Source organism: Loxodonta africana, chromosome 8 (assembly GCF_030014295.1).
Source record: "Loxodonta africana isolate mLoxAfr1 chromosome 8, mLoxAfr1.hap2, whole genome shotgun sequence".
Lineage (NCBI taxonomy): Eukaryota > Metazoa > Chordata > Mammalia > Proboscidea > Elephantidae > Loxodonta > Loxodonta africana.
In genome coordinates, this window is record NC_087349.1 from 71,762,124 (window position 1) to 71,784,420 (window position 22,297).

A 22,297-nucleotide genomic window follows, 5' to 3' on the forward strand; every position below is an offset into this window, starting at 1 on the left:
GTTTATTTAATTCCTTCATTGTATGTGTTCTGCAAAATAATTTTTTCATCTCTCTTTCCAGGGTGACAGAGAATGTCTCAGGGAACTGTGCTTTCCTTTGTGTCATCAAAGGAAATTGAAGAGAAAAACCAAAAGGAACAAAAAGCCAATCTGGCAGCTGTGTGTCACTGTGCAATTCTTTTAGTTTACTTCAGTGTGAAAGTTAGTTGGAAAAATTTTCAGAGTAAGCTTCTGTGTTGCCCAAGTCATAAGAACTAATGAAATCTTTTCTTTCCTAGAATATTCATATTTTGCTGGTACTAGATGAGGTTTAGAGGAAAAAAAAAATCAAATTTAGATGAGGCTTAGAGAAAAAAAATCAAATTTTAATAAGGCTTTTTTTTTTTTTTTTGAAAAGCACTCATCTATCCTTTGTCATCTGCACCTTTTATACCATTGAAATATTTATTTCTTCTTCACATACACTAAGGCTAGTTCAAGACTGCTAACATTGTTAGATCAGACTAATCATGTTAATAGACTGTTGATGTATCAAGAATTGCTGCCCCATCTATTACAGTGCTTAAACATCTTCTGTAAAAGGACACGTATCTTTCAATAAATCTGATAACTGTGGAAAAGATATTTCATCTGCTTGTGCTTTCCTAAAGTGGAAGAATGTCTTAAATAGGATCACGTAGAATAATCACAACCTAATTTAAGGGCTAATGTCTATGTGAGGTTATCATTCTATGTATCTTGATATTTAATAAAAATTAAAACAGATACATAATTCCATCACTTAATAAATAATTATTTCTAGAAGAGCAAGCAGCATGCCCAAAAGACACACAGTTCTGTCTAGAGGGAGATGAACAATGCTGACTGAGGGCTTCAGAGCTGTCAAACAGGGGATTTGGCCTTTAACTCCCTGATCAGATGGTGACGCTCGTACCTGTTACATTGTAATCGTAGTGGTAGCAGTTTTTGTTCAGGTTACAGGGCTCCTTCTCAACAGCATCAGGGCAGGGTTTTCCTTCCTCAACAGGTTGTCTGACGGGATCAGCTGACCTCTGCCGGAAACTGCTTTGATTGCAAGGCTTTCAAAGAATAATACAATTCCTCAGAAAGGTGAATACTCAAACACACAGCAGCCGGTATATTAGGTAGAGCACTGAAGCAGGAATTAGAACGTCTGGGCTAGCCTGAACAAGTCAGGTAACCTCGCACCCTAGTTTTTTTAAAATCTGTTAATGAAGGTGTTGAATGAGATACCGATGTCCCGTCTAGCTATAAGATTCCATGATTCCATGTATCAGATACACATACATCACATCACACAAACACACACGCGTATGGTCATATATATTATTGTAGAATGCTAATACAAAAATTATTATAAATCTATAACATATTTTCGAGTATAATCTCTTAGGCCTGAAATAAAACTGATTTAAAGGTAACTTTAAATAACCATCTGGCTGTTAGTAGCCTTTGTTATCCCAGTGCATACACACACATGTACATAAAGGCAATTTAGCACCTACAAAGCCTGACATGCCACTATCCTACTGGCACAGTCTTGTTCTGAAAACATTTGGTTTCTAAGGCCAAGGACAAGTTTCCTTTGAATTTTCAAGGTCTGAAATAATTGCTTTCTTCTCTGTTCCCATTGTATTTTGGTCACACCGCCAGAAAAACGGTTCCCATTGCCATTCAGTTGATTCTGACTCATAGCAACCCAAAGGACAGAGTAGAAGTGCCCCATAGGGTTTCCTAGGCTGTAGTCTTTATGGAAGCAGACTGCCACATCTTCCTCCCGTGGAACAGCTGGTGGGTTCAAACCATTGACCTTTCACTTAGTGGCTGAGCACTTAGCCATTACGCCATCAGGGCTCCTAGATTAACACTTAGTGCCCTACAGAATGTGAATTATATAAAGGCCTTGTCCCCTGTCTGGAGTGTGAGTATACTGAGAGAAGAATTATGTCCTGTATACCTGTGTATTCTCTGCATCTAACACAGTCCCTGGTAGATAAAAATGCTTAACCAATGCTGAACGCAGGGCCGAAGTAGAGAGCAATGAGGCCCAGGGGCAATATCTAGGTTGCAAACCCCACCCCCCCAATTTCAAGATGAATAGACATTGACAGCAGTGACTGTCAGCAGAAACACCTCCCCAACTCTTGTTCAGCTGCCTTAGTCAGGTGCCTTTCATATTTGTGGCACCATGTACCTTTGTGCCTCATCTGGCACCCCCCTGGACTTGTGCCCAGGGGCAAGAGACCCTTCTGGCCCATTCCCCATGCCTGATTTAATAAAGGCTCGAGTGAGGGAACAAGATGAATAAAAGGTAAAATATGAAGTCCAAACCAAGAGGCACAGCTATTTAACTAGTTAAATAGGAACACACAGCATGTTTTACCAACTCTCTTTTTTACATGTGAAGCCTCAGTTATTCTTGTAAAGATGATCACCTTTGGTCATTTATAATAGAAACCAAATGGGCAAAGTTGCAGCTCAGTGGTTCTGGTTATTAGAGCTCCTTTTAAGAAAGGGCCCTAGTTCAATATCTCTCTGCTTCATAAAAATGGAATATCTTTGCAACACAATGTGTGGCAATAAGAATCTTAAAATCATAAACATGTTCAGAGACTGTAGAACGCAGCTTACCTATCTGGGGTAACTTCAAATCTGATGCCATGGGATTAGAATAGAAAATCATTTGCAAACCTTGTAAAACAGTTTATTCTTTTTTTTTAATATACTTTAAGTGAAAGTTTACAAATCAAGTCAGTCTCTCATATAAAAATTTATATACACCTTGCTATGTACTTGTAGCTGCTCTCACCCTAATGAGACAGCATACTCCTCTCCACCGAAACAGTTTATTCTTTATTGCAATTTAACCTGTACCCAAGTCCACTGTCAGCCTTGTTTTGCTCCTGCTGTCTCACTTGGCTACCAATCAGCATCTTCAAAAGTGTTAACACCGAGATGGAAAATTAATTTCTCCTTGAAAAACATGCACCAAAAACTCTTTTTAAAAACTCTCCTTTGTTGTACTTGAGCAAATTGGTTCCACATTAAATGTCTTTTCCCCACGCCTTTGATGCTGTTCGGAAATGTACAACTTTACAAAGGTGCCCAAGGGTAAGCCACATTTCCTCCCTCAGCAGCCAGTCCTGTTTCAAATGACTCTCTTCCCAGAGTTCTGTGGAAGAGTCCCTGCTGGCGTTTGAAATCCAAAAGCTTTGTGCGATTTTAAACTCAGCTGGCTTCCCAAGTCCAAAGAGACACAGGGTCAGTGCGCACGAGAGATTCACTGATGCACTGCTTTCTTCCTTCTACTCTGTGCCTTGCCTGGGATCTCTCATTTTAGTGTCAATACTCATGCTGCCGTGCCCCCACTGTGTGAAAGATTATTCCTACCATTTAAATAAAATGGATTGGGCAAGCAGCAAGGGATGGCAATAATCTGATACCATTAAACTGCCTTTACTAGCGATCCATTCTTTTTTTTTCCCATTATCTCCACTGCAGTTTTTGACATGCTGTGCATTGATAGGCCACACTGAAGGCATTTTGAGCTGTGATAGGAGGATGGTGGAGAAGGAACTTAAAGCTTGCAAGACGTCAAGCTGTTCTAGTGTGAGGCGGATAATGCTGACTTTAGATGGCACAGTCTTAAAATGAAATGGCCAAGGTAACACACCTGGCTTTGGTAAATAAAGCACACGAACAGACTTTACATTGGATTTTCTTATTTTCTTTATAATATCTTTAAAGAGTTAGTGCTAAAGAATTAAGCAAACCCCATATTAATAAAAGAGTTAATCATCTCACCAAAGCACATCGGGTCCATGGACCCCATTCGGATATCACACAGTCCTCGGGGCATGGCAGTTTGCACTCTCTAGAGCCAAGAGGCATCTCTTCGGGGTCACAGAGGTAATCCTCTACGTGATCAGAAGGGCCATCTGCTGTGTTCTGCATACACCTATAAGAAAACACACATGTCAGTGAAGCCACGAGGACAGTTAGAACAATCACCAATCTATAGAATAGGTGGTTTCCCTTAAGATGCTATCATGGGTTTGGAGGGCAGGAAGCTTTGCATTTAATAAATCAAAATTCTCCAAAAAATGAAGATTTATAAGGATCTCTGCTTCCCATAAATACTTGTAACGCTTCAGCACAATTTAAATATTTACGCTTGCATGCATGGTCGTGCTTTTTAAAAATAATAACCACTGTGTGTGTGTATGCAGTGAGTGTCAGATGAGCTTCCTCTGGAAGGAGAAGGTCACTTACACTCATCTATAATGTGGAGGAGCCCTGGGGGCTCAGTGGTTTAAGCGTTTGGCTTCTAACCAAAAGCTCGGCAGTTTGAATTCACCAGCCGCTCCTTGGAAGCCCTATGGGGCAGTTCTACTCTGTCCTATAGGGTCTCTATGAGTCAGAATTGACTTGACAGCAACAGATCCGATTTTTTTTTTCTTTTTTTTGGTTTATGATGGGGAAAATAACGAAGAGTGTTCCAAAGAGCTTCATAGAGGGTAGCAATTTTGGAATACAATGCATTTTTTTTTCTTTCCAAGAAAATGGTGGATTCTGTAGATGAGGCAGAGTTGGTCCATGCACAGCAGAAAACTAGTGAGAGATTTCAATGAGTGTTTCCAAATGTAACTGGAGGCATTTATTAGTTTTTTCATTTTAAAGGTAATTTAATCTTGTCATCTGTTGCTAATTTTTATAGCCTTAAAAAAAAAAAGTTGGAAGTAAAAAGATGATTACAATAGTAAGAGCACTAATTCTCTAAGTGTGAATGTTTGAATTGAGAAAACTAAATTTTACCCTAGCTCTATCATTCTGGAGAGCAGCAATGGGTAAAGAAACCCTCTCACTCTTTGGGTCCTGAGAAATGGTTTACTGCAAAGAATTAACCAAGATGGATTAATGGTCTCCTGCTTATAAATACATCCCTGACCTTCCTCTCTCTGGCAGACTTTGCAATCTCCAGGCACCTAACCAAGGAGCCCTACTAGTGCAATGGTTAAGTGGCCGGCTGCTAACTGAAAGGGAACCCACCAGCCGTTTCTCGGGAGAAAAGACTTGGTGTTCTGTCTCCATAAAGATTACTGCCTAGGAAACCAATATGGGGAAGTTCTACTCTATCACATAGGGTTACTGTGAGTTCGAATTAACTGGATGGCACACAACAACAGGCACCTAACCAGGGAATCCCTTAAGGATCTTCCTCTCCCCCAGTCTCCCAGGATCTAGGCTACTTTATCACAACAAAAGAAATATTTCAAGCCAAATGGTCCTAATCTTAAACTCCCATTCCAGTGATCAACCTCTCTTAAAAGAATTTCTTCATTGCTTTTCCTATAGCCCATCCCAGCTTTTAACAACCCAACTTAAAGGTTGTAGGCTCAAGTTCACCCAGAGCTGCCTTAGAAAAAAGGCCTGGAGATCTACTTCTGAAAAACCAGCTGTCAAAAACCCTACGGAGCACAGTTCTACTCTGACACACATGGGATCACCATGAGTTGTAAACAGCTAGATGGTGGCTGGTGGGTTTTTTTTTTTTCCCCTCAGCCTCTGCTTCAGGCTTGAGTCAAATCAGACTTAGCTCTGGTCCTTCTCTCCTACTGCAACTTTGGAATAGTCACCCCTGCCCCGGCGCCTTTTTGCAATAATCCCTTTTAAATAAAGTCAACCCTGCCTGTTTTAACATTGGCCAGTGTAATTTTTTCTTGGACAGGATCGTCCTATATCTTGACACTTTTTATATTATTATTTTTTCTTTTTAAGAGAACAAACTCAAACACTGTATTCAATTTTATTCTATTATAAACAGTTGTGAAGGGCTCTTTACTTATCTCTTGGGAATCTAATAAATGTGACTAGTACCTGCCTTCATTTCTAGCATAGTTAATAATCTCTCCAGCCACTTTTCTAGTAGAGGAGAAAAACTTTATCCGTCATCTATAACTCAGAGAAGGTCAATCAAATTAATGAGTTTGGGAAGAGAACTGCATTGTGGGAGATGAAAAGGAAAGATTGAGCTCTTAAGCCACTCAAACCCACTGCAATGTTTTAAACTGTCAGCTGACTTACCTTACCAATTTTACCTAGACTCCCAACCTTACTCACGAATTTATACTCGGTAGGGACATTGCGTCTTTACAAATCTGCTCTACAGAATCAGCTTTCTGTACAGTGCTGCCAAATTTAAGGCAAATGTCATTTTCCTATGGGATAAATTCAAAGACTGGAAAACTGTGCTGTTGGTCATGTCATAATTTGTAGCCTGAAAAAGAACAAATCCACCTCTGCATCTTTTTGCATATTGGATAAATATATATATATAAAGTAATCATAAAAAATACAGAGGTGAATATGCCTACGGTTTTATTCTTGAAAGAAAAATTGAATTATAAATGTCTTAGGCAGAATTTTAGATTCTCGACAAAAGGTTCTACCTTCAACAGCATTTCAAAAAATGTTCTTTGGATGGCGGCTTAGAGAGGACATGAACAGACATGGGTTAGTTCAGTGCTCAAAAGTTTAATTTGCGGCTAAGGTGAGATTGCATTCATGTTAGATACTGACACAATGTACTAGGTTTAACTTGCAAAATTATTTATTGATCCAGAGTTAAGAAAATATGTCCAATGCTATATTAAGAAGTTATGTACATAAAATGTATGGAGCTTTATTTACAAAGGGTTTTCTCAACCTTTTTAAAAATTATTATACAGGTAATATATTCATTTTAGAAAAATCAGAAGAAATCATAAAATTTTCATAACTCCATCACTGAGAGATACCAACTCTTAATAAACTATTATCCACTCTTAAGAGACTCTTATAAACATATATGTTCATTTAATAAAAAGGAGGAAACTTTCACTATTTGTACCAAGAGAAAAAAAATCAACTATACATCAGGAACATCTATTCCTTTAAGATATAATTTTAATGAGTACATTGGAATTCCATTCCTTGAATGCGTCACAGTTTACTAAAAAAAAAAACCCTTATCGTTGAACATTCAAATTATTTATTGGTTTTATTTTATATTAATGATATTTCTATTATCCTAGAATACATGTTTCGATCAAGTTCCAAGCCCAGGGGAAGGGACTTTTAAAGTCATTTTTTTTTTTTTTTCAAATTCTTGGCCTTTCTTCTTTTGATAGGAGAGAGAATTATGCTGTGGGAAAATTGAACTGCATTAGAAATACATGGTAGAGGACCGAGTAAGTTGTGGACGGGCAAAGGATGGGACCAGAGTTCCACCAGAGGTCTAGCAATAAGGGGGTACATTTTCTGCAGAGAATTCAAAAGCAACAATAAAACCAATTAAATCCTCTCTCTCTCTCCCCCTTTTTTTTTTTAATTATCACCATGTGCTGCCAATTCTAAATAATGCTAGTGATAAGATACCCCTTCCTACCAGGGCAGACCACTTCCACTATCCAACCTTGGTATACCATACCAGCCTAAAAGAAGAAGAATGAAGCTGGAGAAATTGAAACTTGCTGTCTTATAGATTTATCTGTACTGAATGTTATCCAGTGTTTGCATCCAAGCAGGCCATTTTGACCTTAATTAGCAGAGGATAAAGTTAGGGAGGTGTACTACTCAATCACTACACAAACAGGAATATAACTACATGATTAGAAATCACAGTCAATACTGCCCTTCTTTTTTCTCTATTTGCATTGCTGATATTTACTGGAAAAGTAAGCTCATCTGAAGAGTTACTTTTTTGGAAATGTTGAGACTATCTACTGACAAAGATTAAAAAAAAAACAGCAACATATATACAGTTGAAGAACTAAAAAGGGAAAGCTGAAAAACAGTAGTCCTTTCATTGTAATTTCTTTCACTAACACAAAACCAACCTGAACAAATTCTTAATATAAGGAAGATATTTTTAAATTTTTGAAGAAAAAAATCTTAACTTTGAAGGAGAATGGTGGGAAACAGAATTTCTGTCTTTTTCACTTTTTTTTTTTTTTGTAAAGAAACGAATTATTTCTTCTGGAAACAAAGTTACTCAGAGATGTATGTGCGAAGGTTTTATGACACAGGTTAATTCATCCATCTTTTCTACTGAAACAGATTAAGAAATATGAATCTTAAAGTGAAACATGAAAGGAAAGTTAGGTTATGGGTAAGAATGAGCTTCTTCACAACATAGGTTATCAAGTTCTGGATGTTTTTATGTCTCTATCTTTACTGTGTGCCACTGAACAGGGTTAGAAGAAACTGTTACAATACAAAGAATGACAGGAGACTTGATTTTAAATGCTAACTTGGCCACTTTGCTAAGTTTGTATCCTTGGTAAGCCATTTAGTACTTCTGAATCTGATCTATAAAATCAAGATAATAAAACCTCATGCCCTTGTTTCACTGGGTCTAGAACCCTGTGAGAATCATATGGCAGATGCTGTATGGCAAATTTAATGAGTGTCAAATTTGTGTTAGGTATAAGGGAATTCCTATGAATATCACAGAGTCCCTGTTTACGGAAACACAGTGAAGATGACATCCATGTAAATTGATCTTTTCAACCCAGTAAGAGCTATATAAAAACGTGTTGCCATGGAGTCGATTTTGACTCATAGCGACCCTGTAGGACAGAGTAGTACTGCCCCGTAAAGTTTCCAAGGAGACCCTGGTGGATTCGAACTGCCAAACTTGAGGTTAGCAGCCAAACTCTTAACCACTATGCCACCAGCGTTTCCATGAGAGGCATATAGGGCATGATATAATCACATGCAGTAACAGAAAATGCTCTGTGATGATGGAAATATTCTACACCTGTACTGTCCAAGGAATAGCTCCTAGTCACATGTGACTTTTGAGCACCTGAAATATGGCTCGTGTGATTGAGGAAATGCAACTTTAATTTTATTTGATTTTAATTAGTTTAAATTTAATTTGAAATAGTCATATGCTGAACAGTGCAGCTATATAAGAATAAACAAGAGTCACCAGCCAGCCTGAGGTTTCCGGAAAGATTTCCTGGAGGGGGTGAAAGTATTAAGAATTAGTCAGTTTGATATAAAGGAGCAGGCATTTATAATAGGTAACCATTAAAATGCTGTTAGAAATATATTTGGCCTATAAGGAAAGAAGAAATGATCGTGGCTGAAAATCTGCATTAGTTCAGCTGACATTCAATGTGCTGCTCCTTCCCCTCAAGCGTATCTTGAAAGAAAACTTCCCAAATCGTTATCATCATCAACAACAACAAAAACCATTGCTGTCTAGTAGATCTCGACTCATAGAGACACCAAGGAAGGCCAGAATATCATAAGCTACTGCTTGAAGAAGATCCCCTTAGACTTTTCCAAGAACACAGATTCTTAAAAACAAAACCAATAACAACTTTGTTCCAGGCACTGGGGAGGAGTGAACGCTCATGGTGGCACTTTTGAAGTTGGGAGATGGTTGTGCATTTGCTTCTCTATGTAATTAAGTTGTGTCCTTACCTCACCTTTCGGGTTTGCACGCCCTCTCCACAATTCTCCCGCATGTTCACAAAAGTCACCTTGCAGATGCTCCATGGCTCTGTGACCCATATGTACTGGGTGCAGTCACTGTGGCACGGGACGACCTCATACACCTGAAACACACCACGTTCTCAATGATCGCCTCAGGGAACCCAATGAGAGCCCATGGGAAGACTGACACATAACAACAATCATTAAATTACTGTTTAGCTACTTTTATTCCTCTCCCTTACTGTTCATTATCCTAAAACAGGAGTATATACAAACCTTGAGAGTCTAGTGAGAAAAGGCGGGACTAACTGTGTTGTATTCTGTTTTTTTTTTATTATTATTATTCTGTAGCTCTGCTATTACACCGCAGGTATAGATCTGACCCACTGAACCACACCAGGTACATTAGGCGCTTTCCCTGTGCTGACCCTTGCCACAATATATTGTAATTTCCTGGACCATCTGTTTTGTTCACAGTTTTATGTGACTTCAGCATCTAGTCTAGGGTATTCATATCTTAGGTGCTCAGTAAAGATATCTTGAATAAATGAATGAATGGACAAATGAAGAAATGAATTCAATGAGTATGTAAAAGTAGCTGTTTTCCAAATACATATAATGTGGTCTGTTTCCCCAAAAAATATGTAATGAGGATTTATATTTTTGTGTTCCATACATGAAACTAAAGCAAAAATAATATGAAATAAAGCCGCCTTAAAACTAATCTTTGATCATACATGGCTTGGAAGAGAGATCTGAAACAGGCCTCATGTTGCTCAGTTACAGCCCAGCAGCAGCAAGGGTCACATGAAACAAACCAAATTTTTGTCAGTGCTCTGGTGTCCATAAGGATTTTCAGCTCCAAGTTTGGGGTGATATGTTTGGTTTCAGGATTTTTAGAACAATGAACCAGTTATACTCTTTTCTCACTGAGAAGAATTAGTAAATAAAGGAAATAAATTGCTCACAATCCACAGCAACTGAGTCAACCCAACTATCAAAGAAAAATGACTTATACAATATTTTCATAATAATCTATTTCCTATTTTGTCCAACACACACACAAACTATAACATGTGAATGTTTTATGGGACTCATTTCAGCAAATATAAATTTAAGCAGTCCTTTGGAGCCATTCTTTTGTGCAAACTTCAGTGGACTAAAAATTCAAGCAAAGTGAATAAAGTAGACCTTTTACTGTTTTTTTTTTTTTTTTTTTTCAAATAGGAATAAAAAATATGCACTATTGGAGTAAGACTCTACAATTATTGCTTTAATAATCACATTCACTATTGGGTGCTCTATTAAAATCGGAGTAAATACCACAGGGTAAAACACTACCCCACAGCTTGTGGGAAGTAAATAATTGAAGGGGAAATGCCATTGGTCCTAATCTTTTCACGGCCTTCATTTTAATCTCCTACCTTTGAAAGAATACAAATTAGTTCAGAACAATCTCTACCCACCCATTTTTCAGCCCATCTTCACCCTTAACCTCATCCTCTGAAAAGCATGAGACCATTAATAGAGGGTATCATTGCCTTTTAGGACTGGTGAAATGAAGCCTGGTCTCCCCAACCCCTTCACCTCAGCCTCTAATATTAAGACGAGAAAACACAGGTGACTATGCCAGGCAATATAAGGGAACATCCACAAAACAAAAATTTTATGGAAAATGTGGTATTTTCTTCCTATAAAAGATAGAAGACAGTAGTGGGAAAAGAAATACATTCTCTGAAATCAGGAATAAAAAGGGTTGGGGGGAACCCTGTATTACGAACCTTAGGGTTTAAGAATTCTTACCTGAGCCTGGAGTAGTAGTAATCACCAGGAATGAAGAAAAGGGAGAAAAGCAAAAATAAATAAATACATCAGTAAATTATGAGAAGAACTCACAATCTAACTTTTGAGTATTATCCATATACAAAATCCTACTTTTTGGGGTAAAGAATTAGAACATTTTTCTTATATCTTAGGAAATAAAAAACAGTTCACTATTATTGTTGAAAAGATACACAAATTAATATTGAAAACAGCACAGCCAAGGAAAGGATTAGATGAGCAAGAGAACAAGTCTTAGATAACTGAGCAGAACTCGAAATACATATTGCAGAGAATCGATAACTGGCTGCAAATAACTTATGACCCAACACTACCTACCTATCTATCCAAACCAATTCATCAATCCGTATTTCACAGTAAATGAAAAAGGAAATCTTGCAGACTATTTTTAAGTAAACAGATGACCAATTATTGTATTGAACAATATACTGCAGCAAAAATTTCCATGACTTACAATTACCAATGTGAACAAAAAACTTTGCATATTCTTCACTTTTCCTAAATATTTTACTAATACCAAAATCCCCAGAAGTTTCTATTTTTTATGCACATTTATGCTCAAAATCAAATGTTCAAGAATCTATCATTTTTTTCTTTTAGCTTTGACTTTTCAATTGCAAATGTCTTGATAAACCACCAATAAGCTGACAAAAGTACACAAATCTCCCCATAAAACTCTGCATCAGGTTCTGTCACTGTTGGTGAGTGACAGAAAAACAGTTTAGATTATAAACTTTATATCAAAGACATCTTGGCCCAAGTTTTTGAACCTTTGGAAATGCCCTCTTAAAGGTAATGCTGAAGCAAACACAAATTTTTAATTGCAGATTTGACTGGTATATACATGTACTCAAATACACACTATGGTGTAATGGGTATGAGTATGCGTAGAATTTTTTAAGACTGATGATCATTATTAAAATTTAAATTTACTATTGGAAATTTAAGGTTTTAAAAACCTTTAAAGAACTTCTCTTTTCTATGATAAACATTACATTTCAGTTATTCTGTTTCACATTTATAAAATTTGGGTCATCAAGCTAAATTTTCTTCATGAGCATCATAGAAATGTAAAATGTTTCTACGCCAGGGAAACCTAAGTGCCAGTAGATGGCGGCAGTACAGCGTATTACCCATTCTCAGTGGCATTTAAAGGGCAAATTCAGCAAATTAACGTGGGATAAACCAGGACTCTTTTAGGGCACTTTCTATGGAATTTAATTTTGCACTTTCTTTGTCATTAATTCCTTTATTAAAAAAGTTCTTTTCGTTTTCTTTACAATATATTTTTATCGCTATGAATAAATTTAGGTAAATTTGGGAAATGAAAGTATGTGTACTGGTAAGCAGTGTTTGAGGTTAGAAATAGGCAGTCTATATATGTATTAGGAGCTCTGGTGGAGCAGCGGTTAAGAGCTTGGCTGCTAACGAAAAGGTTGGCAGTTCGAATCCACCAGCCGCTCCTCGGAAACTCTATGGGGCAGTTTTGCTCTGTCCTGTAGGGTCGCTACGAGTCGGAATCAACCTGAGAGCAACGAGTTTAACCGCTTTTTGGGTTTGTATGCTTGGAAACCCTGGTAGTGCAGTGGTTAAGAGCTTCGCACTAACCAAAAGGTTGGCGGTTCAAATTCACCATGTGCTCCTTAGAAACTCTATGGGGCAGTTCTACTCTGTCCTATAGGGTCATTATAAGTCGAAATCGACTTGATGGCAATGGGTTTATTTTATGCATGTAATATATCTATATACTTAATTAAGGGCTTGACTCATTTGATTGCAACTTAGATTTAAATACACATCTTAATGTTTACACTTAGTATTGAAATTCATTCTTTGTTAATTCACTTGTAGGCCAAAGGTGATAACTGTCCGATACATATTTTATTACATTTAAATTAGTCAAAATTCCCTCTATTAGCCTTTCTACTTTTTTTCTCCAACAAAACAGGAATAACTATTAACAGTGACTAATGAACCATGCATCCAAAGTCAAATAAAGTTCCAAATAAAATAGAAGAGGCCAACAACTAAATTGATATCCTGCTTACAGTGAATTTGAGGGCATTTTAAATTTTTTTCTCACACTTATTTTATATCAAGCAAGTTGAAATAAATATATATACCTTCTAATTTTAGAACCAAACCCATGTACTTTCTCCAGCTTTAATTTAAACTTGGTATCAGTGGTTGGTAATTGGAATGTCTTTTCTGAGAGTCTAGTGGAACTCTTAAGAGTGATACAACCTTGATCTCAGCAAACAAGTTGGATACAATTTTACGACAGATTAAATACTTAGACATTATTTCAAAGGTAGGTGTCATTTTTATTTCCACTGAATTATATTTATATATACATATATTATGAAATCCTAAACCGGACTTGTTATCTCTGTATTCTCAGGAGATTTAGTGTGTGTGTGTGTGTGTGTGTGTGTAGCAAAAGGTCAGCAGTTCAAATCCACCACTTGGTAACTCTAAACTCTATGGGGGAGTTCTATTCTGTCCTGTAGTCAGAGGACTCTTTGAGTCAGAATTGACTTGACGGCAACAAGTGTGGTTTTTTTGGTTTTATATATATGGAAACCCTGGTGGCGTAGTGCTTTAAGTGCTGTGGCTGCTAACCAAAAAGGTCAACAGTTCAAATCCACGAGGCACTCCTTGGAAACTCTACGGGGCAGTTCTACTCTGTCCTGTAGGGTTGCTGTGAGTTGGAATCGACTTAACAGCAGCGGGTGATATATATATATATATATATATGTGTGTGTGTGTGTATATATATATATATACAGGCTTAGATAAACCACCTATACATACATATTCATATACCCAGAACCCAGTGCCATCAAGTCGATTCCAACTCATAGCGACCCTACAGGACAGAGTAGATAAACCACCTATACATACATATACATATACCCAGAACCCAGTGCCATCAAGTCGATTCCAACTCATAGCGACCCTACAGGACAGAGTAGAACTGCCCCATAGAGTTTCCAAGGAGCATCTGGTGGATTCAAACTGCCAACCCTTTGGTTAGCAGCCCTAGCACTTAACCACTATGCCACCAGGGTTTCCACATATACATTTATAGGTTATTAAATATATATATGTTGCTAAATTATATATATATATATATATATACACATAGGTTACTACATCTCCTGAGAATACAGAAGTAATAAATTTGGTTCAGCATTTTAATAATATACATGTATTCACTCAGGTATTTTAAACTTAAAATGGGCTGAATGTCTTACTCAGGAGCCATAATTTACTCATAACTTTGGAGAAGAAAATAGATCACTGTGAATCTAAACAATATTTTAATATTCTCAATAATACAAAATACCTGGTTGACATGGTCCAGTTTGGGACAGGGCCTTCCGCCATTATATGGTTTTTCACGTAGCCATTTAGACCGAACCTTCACACCACTCCCACACGACTTACTGCATCGAGACCAGTTGGACCACTCACTGAGTTTGCAGTCTGAGGGGCAGGGGATGATGCAGGCCTCTTCAATGTAACCTGAGTGGGTGACAATGAGAGAAAGAACATCACCTCCACATGTCACTCTTCCAACACTGCCCAACACTCCAGCTCATTTAGAAGGTCTAAGTTTGACTTAATAACAGCATGCAAATGCATGGATGTCTCCTTTGTTAGGGACTCAAATTAAATTCTGCAGGAAAATGACACATATATATAGCGACTCTGTTAAAATAACAGCTGAGCAGCTGCCATAAGATCTGCTTAGGATTCATGCTCACCATATTTCAACATTTCTGACTTTCTGACAGCTCGTGTTTTAATTGACAATAACCTGTCTGCTTCCATATCCTTCTCATGCTGCCAGAAAGATACATTAAAAAAAAATTACAACACAGTTTTCTATAAAACCCTATCTGTTAATGTCAAACGAGTTCAGGTTTCTGCATCTATGCAACATTTTTCCTCAAGAAGAAAAGCCAGTCCCTCTCAATCAAAATCCAAAAGGAATCATTTAACTTAGCACCTTATGTTTACCCTTCTTTGAAAATCGAATCTGATGAAGGATGTTAAATAAATAATGCCTCATATTTTCATAGTGCTGTCAATTTCAAAACACCTTCACATCTTGTACTCATTTGATTCTCTTGAAAATCTTATGAATGTGTTGAGTAGGAATTGATAGTCTACTGGACAGATAAGAAAACAATTGTGGAAAGATAACTGACTAGTCCAAGGTCACACAATAAGGGATGGGAAAAGGCCTTCTGAGGGCTTGTTCAGGACTCATTTCATCAAATTCCACAGCCAGTTACATTAATAGTCTACAGATTTCTTTTATGAAATTGGCACGTTATCTTTGAACGGGCTGTCACTACCAATTTGCATTCAAGAATATCAGTTTATCACCATTGTTCTCAAGGCAAACGTGTAGCAAAAGGCAAACTTCCTCTGGTCAAGAGTCAAATACCTGGTGGTTCTCTAAAATACCTTTACTGTTGAGAAAGGTCATTCCGAGACAAGGTAATACTCTGCTTTAGCATTTAATATCAACAGCAGAGGTTCGATTTTAAAAACAATTATAATATAAACATTTTGTAACAGGGAACTTGAATAGATTAAAAAATATTGAGGTATAATTCATATACCATAAAAGTCACTCTTTCAAAGTGTATGATACAGTGGTTTTTGGTATATTCATAGTTATGCAACTACCATATCCAATTTTACAATATTTTTATCACCTCAAATGAAGTGCCATGCCCATTAGCAGTCATTCGCCATTCTCCCCTCTCCTCAGCCCATGGTCACCACTAATTTACTTTTGATTTCTATGGATTTCATCATAGGAAATGTCTCTGGACATTTTATATAAATGGAATCATACATTATTTGTTCTTTTGTGACTGGTTTCTTTCCCTTAGCGTAATGTTTTCAAGGTTCTTCCATGTTGGAGTATGTACCAATACTTCATTCCTTTTTCTTGCTAACTAATAATAAACCCCATTTTGTTTACTCAGTCATAAGTTCATGGATATGTGGGTTGTTCCTACTTTTTGACTAGTATGAATAATGCTGCTATGAACATTTGTGCACAAGTTTTTCTGTGACCATATGTTTTCATATCTCTTGAGTATATGCTAGGAATAGAATTGCTTGGTCATATGGTAACTATGGAGCCCTGGTGGCACAGTGCTTAAGAGCTATGGCTGCTAACCAAAAGGTCAGCAGTTCAAATCCAGCAGCTGCTCCTTGGAAACCCCATGGGGAAGTTCTACTCTGTCCAATAGACTTGCTATGAGTCAGAATCCACTGGACAGCAATGTTTTTTTTTTTCTTTTCCTTTATGGTAATTATAGCTTAACCATTTGAGAAACTGCCAAACTGTTTTCTGAAGCAGCTGCACCATTTTACTTTCCCACCAACAGTGTATGAGCATTCCAACGTCTCCACATCCTTGCCAGCACATTTTATTACCTGACTGGTTGATTTCAGCCATCCTGGTGTGTGTGAAATAAAATCACATTGTGGTTTTGAATTGCATTTCCCTAATGTTAATGACATGGATCATCTTTTCATGAACTTACTGTATTGCCATTTGTACGTCTTCTTTGGAGAAATGTCTATTTGAATCCATTGCCAACATTTTAATTGGGTTATTTTTCTTTTTATTGTTGAGTTTTAAGAGCTGTTTATATATCCTGGATACAAGCCCCTCATCAGGTATATGATTTGCAAATATTTTCTCTCATTCTTCGAGTTTTCTTTTCACTTTTTTGATAGTGTTCTTTGAAACACAATAGTTTTAAAATTTTAAGTCCAATTTATCTATTTTTTCTTTGGTTGCTTGTGCTTTGGTGTCATGTCTAAGAAACCATTACCTAATTCAATGTCACAAGAACTGACACCTATGTTTTATTTTAAGAATTTTAGTTTTAGTTCTTACATTTAAGTCTGTGATCCACTCTGAGTTAATTTTTTTATGTGGTATAAGATAGGGCCCAGCTTCATTCTTCTGCTTGTTGATATCCAGTTGTTCCAGAATCATTTGTTCAAAAGACTACTCTACCTCTATTGAGTTGTTTTTTGCACCCTTGTTGAAAATCAGCTGACCACACACATAAGGGTCTACTTCTGGTCTCTCAACTCCATTGCATTGATCTGTATGTCTGTCCTTATGTCAGTACCATATTGCTTCAATCACTGTAACATTGTAGTGAGTTTTGAAATCAGGACGAATGAGTCCTAGAACTTTGTTCTTTTTCAAGATAATTTTGATGCGTCTGGGTCCCTTGCATTTCCACATGCATTTTAGGGCAAGCTTGTCAATTTCTTCAGAAAAGGCAGCTGGGATTTTGATTGAATCCAGGTATTGTGTTGAAGGAAATCCTGGTGGCGTAGTGGTTAAGTGCTACAGCTGCTAACCAAAGGGTCAGCAGTTCAAATCCTCCAGGCGCTCCTTGGAAACTCTATGGGGCAGTTCTACTCTGTCCTATAGGGTTGCTATGAGTTGGGATCGACTTGATGGCACTGGTTTTTTTTTTATTGTATTCAACCTGTTCATCAGTTTGGTTAAATGTACTGTCATCTTAACAATTCATGTACATGGGATGTCTTCCCATTTAGTTGTGTCCTGTCTAATTTCCTTCAATGATGTTTTGTAATTTTCAGTGTAAAAAGCTCACATTTGTTTTGTTAAATTTATTTCCTAAGTATTTTCTTCTTTTTATTATAGGTAAATTTAAAAGAGAACCAATAAGTAAGCATCGACTTCTTTTATCACGGGGAAATCCAATGCCATTTAAATTAAAATGGCAAGTGAATTCTGTAAACTTGTGCCCAAACAGTCCTGGATTGAAGTAGTGCTAAAATTCTAGGCAATTTATTATATAGTAGTTCCCAGGCTTACCTCATCATAAAATTACCTGGGAAACGTGCCCTCCCGCTGGATATTCTGATACAGTTTTTGTGTGTGTGTGTGGAGGGGGATTAATATATCTTCTTGAGTTTATTCAGCTCCCACACTTTTATAATTGACCTTTTTATTGAGACAATTGTAAATTGAATGCAATTATAAGAAATAATGGAGAGGTCCCTTGTACACTTTTCCCAGTTTTCCTCAATGGTAACTGTAGTATAATTTCAACCAGGATATTGGCATTGATATAATCCATTAATCTTATTTGGGTTCCCCAGTTTAACTGTACTTTTTTGTGTATGCAAGTGTGTAGGACCTAGGTTAGGGAACACTCTAATAAGACACAGGTATAACCAATAAAATCTGGAAGAGCAGTGAATTTGTGGTATTTTTTCCCACATATTATCTCTTACACTTTTGTCAAAGATATGCACTACCTGCTTTTAAGCTTAGCACTCAACTGCTAACTGAAAGGTCAGTGGTTTGAATCTATGAACAGCTCTGCCTGAAAAAAGACTTGGTGATTTGCTGCCTTAAAGATTACAGCGTAGGAAACCCTATGGTGGCAGTTACTCTGTTCTATAGGGTGCTATGAGTCGGAATTGATTCCATGGCACACAACAACAATTCACAAAAAGGGAGGACAATGGCAGTTCAGTGTGAGAGCTCTTACCTTCCGACAGGAAAACTGGGTTTGATTTCTGGCCAGTGCAACTCATGTGCAACCACCACCCACCTGTCAGTGGAAGCTTGCATGTTGTTATGATGCTGAACAGGTTTCAGCAGAACTTCCAGACTAAGATGGACTAGGAAGAAAGGTCTGGTGATCTACTTCAGAACATCAGCCAATAAAAACCTTATGGATCACAACCAATCATAGAATGGTGCAAGACCAGGCAGCATCTCATTCCATTGTGCATGAGATCACAATGATGGCAGCTAACAACAACAAAAGTATACCTTTCTAAAGTATAAAGTTCAGTGAATATTCACATACTGAACACATCTATGAAACCAACACCCCAGAACCCTCCTTTGTGTTTCTACAATCACTCCCCCTTCTCACAAGGGCAATCACTATCCTCGCTTCTCAAGATGTAATTTTAATTTTAAAAATTATACAAATGGAATCACACCATGTATACTCATTTGTTCTAGCCTTCCTTCACTCAACATTGTGATGTGATATTCATCCATATTGCTGCATGCCATTGAAGACTGTCCACTCCTATTCATGTGTAGTATTCTACCGTGTGAATATGCTATGGCTTATTCATTCATTCTATTGTTGATGAGCATTTGAGTAGTTTTCAGTTTGGGACAATTATTACCCACATTGCTATGCACATTCTAAAACATGTCTTTTGGTGAACACGCATATTCATTTCTGCAAGATGTATCCCTAGGAGTGATATGAGTGGTATGAATATTATATCACCTAATTATAACTGGGGAAACCCTGGTGGCATAGTGGTTAAGAGCTATGGCGCTAACCAAAAGGTTGATAGTTTGAATCCACCAGGCACTCCTTGGAAACCATATGGGACAGTTGTGCTCTGTCCTATAGGGTTGCTATGAGTTGGAATCGACCCGATAGCAACGGATTTAGGTTTTTTTTTGGTTTAATTGTAACTGAAGTATGAAATGTATTTTTTTTTTTAAGTGAGATCACATACTTAGTATGAAGACCAGGATACAATGAAAGAGTCTTCAAATGGTGAGAATTCTCAGACATGCTTTTGGAGGATAGAAATGCTAGCTGTCATTCTGTCACTTATGAAACTGTGGGGATGGAGAAAAGACGCCAGTGCTTACTTTTGAATGCACCTCTGACATTGGAGAAGGCTTCTGGACAATTGCTAACAATCCAGAGGAAAGTCAAATAAAGGATTGAAGTAGTACTTTGTAGTAGTAGTTATTTTTTTTTTAAACACAGCTATTCTTCAAATACATTGCAATGATCTACTTAAACCTGGTACTTTAATTATGGTTCGAGGTAGAGAAACAAGTTCCTTCTCTCTCCCTGTTTTGAAGCCAGATATATTTCAGATTCCGCATTCTCTTCCTACAACACAGCTGGTAAATCAATTTATATCAAATAGTATGAGATGCCTAAGTCATGATTTTCTGACTGGGGCCAATAAAAATTTGTTTTGTATTTAATAGTAAGAGTTTCATAAATACAGTCAAACTATAAAAATGTCTAACATCATTTCCAAATTAATGCCATTCTGTGACCTCATTATTTAATAATATTTGTAAAAGTTCATGAATTAAAAAAAAATTCTGAATATTATCAGTGGCTTTGGCAAAAGAATGCCAGTATTTCAAAAGATAATACAAATATTGGAATATTTCTAGAAGAGTACCGTTCTTCCCTCTTGCTTAAATGCACAATGGCTGTCAAGAGCAAACCTCTAATTCTTTATTATGCAGTAACTATAATTGAAAATAGAATCACATGATCTTTCATGCCACTACTTCATAGAGAAATGAATAAGTTGAAGTTCTTTCCATTTTGTCTGTTGAATTATTATGGCATTACTGAGATGTAACATGTCAGACTGAGTCACATTATATTATTAAGGAAGGAAATACAAAAAATTTTTCTTTCTTTTTTTTGTTTTGCTGAAAATATAAACAACTTTTATGTCTGATTTTCCAATAGCATATTCCAGAGAACATCTCTCAGATAAAACTCAAATCTACCAAACTGTTAAAAGATACAAATTAGGCGCTGAGATAAAGACAAAACTGCAAAAGAGTATACTGCTGAGTATCCCGTTTTTATTTTCCGATGTGTAACAACATTCAATAATTGCCTGCCATGTTTATCTAAAAAAAAAACATGGCAGGCAATTATTGAAGCACCATTAAAATCCTTAATGCTACTAGGGAACTGCGAGATAAGCATTCCCCGGCCTTCTCTGCTAAGATCGTTTTTGAGGGCAATTAACACCAAATAATCATGAGGAACAGAGAGATAGAGAAACATTTGAAGCGTTTTAATGCCAAATAAACTGATGGCATCTTGTAGCAATTTATGATTTCTGAGGAATTCTGGAAAAAAGTAAATGACATCGCAATTAACAGTGTTAAAACTTTTAACAGTTCAACACGGATTTTAACACATGGAAAAATCAAACCCCTGACTTCTGATCATATTTTTTGTATACTATATCTGATCTGACTGCTGCTTTTAGGTTGGGATGAATATAAAGCACCAGCAAGATAAAAGTGGCAAGCAGTGGACATATTCTCTTTGAGATAGATCCAATCACCTCATTCATTTGAGTTATGAGTGTACAGATAATGCAGTTTCCAACAACCTTTACAATTACCAAATAGTGTTTTTGAAAGGTGCACTGCTGATGGATTAAACCATTCATTTTGAAAACACAAGGCAAATATTGGTTGGTTCTGATTTACAGCTGGGAGATTGAGCAACTCTGGCATTCTATTTGAAACATCTGGATTCATCTCAAAATTGACCTTAAAAACCTCTCCTACTGAAAACCAGGAATGAAAGCATCTAGCTTGACTTTTATCTATGATGGTCCTCACGGGTTTGAGAAAAAATGAAAAAAAAAATCATTGGTTTTCAAGTTCTCAAAGGATATTCTTTGGAGCCCTGGTGGAACAGTGGTTAAGAGTTCGGCTGCTAACCAAAAGGTCAGCTGTTCGAATCCACCAGCCTCTCCTTGTAAACCCTATAGGGCAGTTCTACTCCATCCTATAGGGTCACTATGAGTCAGAATTGACTCAGCTGAAATGCGCATTATATGCCCAAGGCTGCAAATCAGGAATGACAAAATCCAGCTTGACTTTTATCTATGATGGTCCTCACGGGTTTGTGAAAAATGAGGAAAAAAAAATCATTGTCTTTCACGTTTCCAAACGATATTCTTCAGCAATTATATACTAAGAATTAGTAACCTGACAACCTAGGGAAGCCAAAATGCTATGTATCTATTCAAACTCCTATATTCTAATGTTTTATCCAAATTCATGTATTCAATGTGCGAAAAATTATAAATCAGC

At 37.0% G+C, this 22,297-nt stretch overlaps 1 protein-coding gene across 1 annotated transcript in view; it reads right to left on the bottom strand.

Moving 5' to 3' along the window:
• THSD7A (thrombospondin type 1 domain containing 7A) overlaps positions 1-22,297 on the bottom strand; it is a 287,180-nt gene that overhangs the window by 27,754 nt on the left and 237,129 nt on the right. The window contains exons 13-17 of the mRNA XM_023544392.2: positions 14,699-14,877; positions 11,311-11,316; positions 9,496-9,629; positions 3,826-3,979; positions 935-1,079 (exon numbers count right to left, since the gene is read on the bottom strand). Coding sequence (XP_023400160.1) covers positions 935-1,079; positions 3,826-3,979; positions 9,496-9,629; positions 11,311-11,316; positions 14,699-14,877 — 618 coding nt within the window. The remainder of the gene's footprint in view (positions 1-934; positions 1,080-3,825; positions 3,980-9,495; positions 9,630-11,310; positions 11,317-14,698; positions 14,878-22,297) is intronic.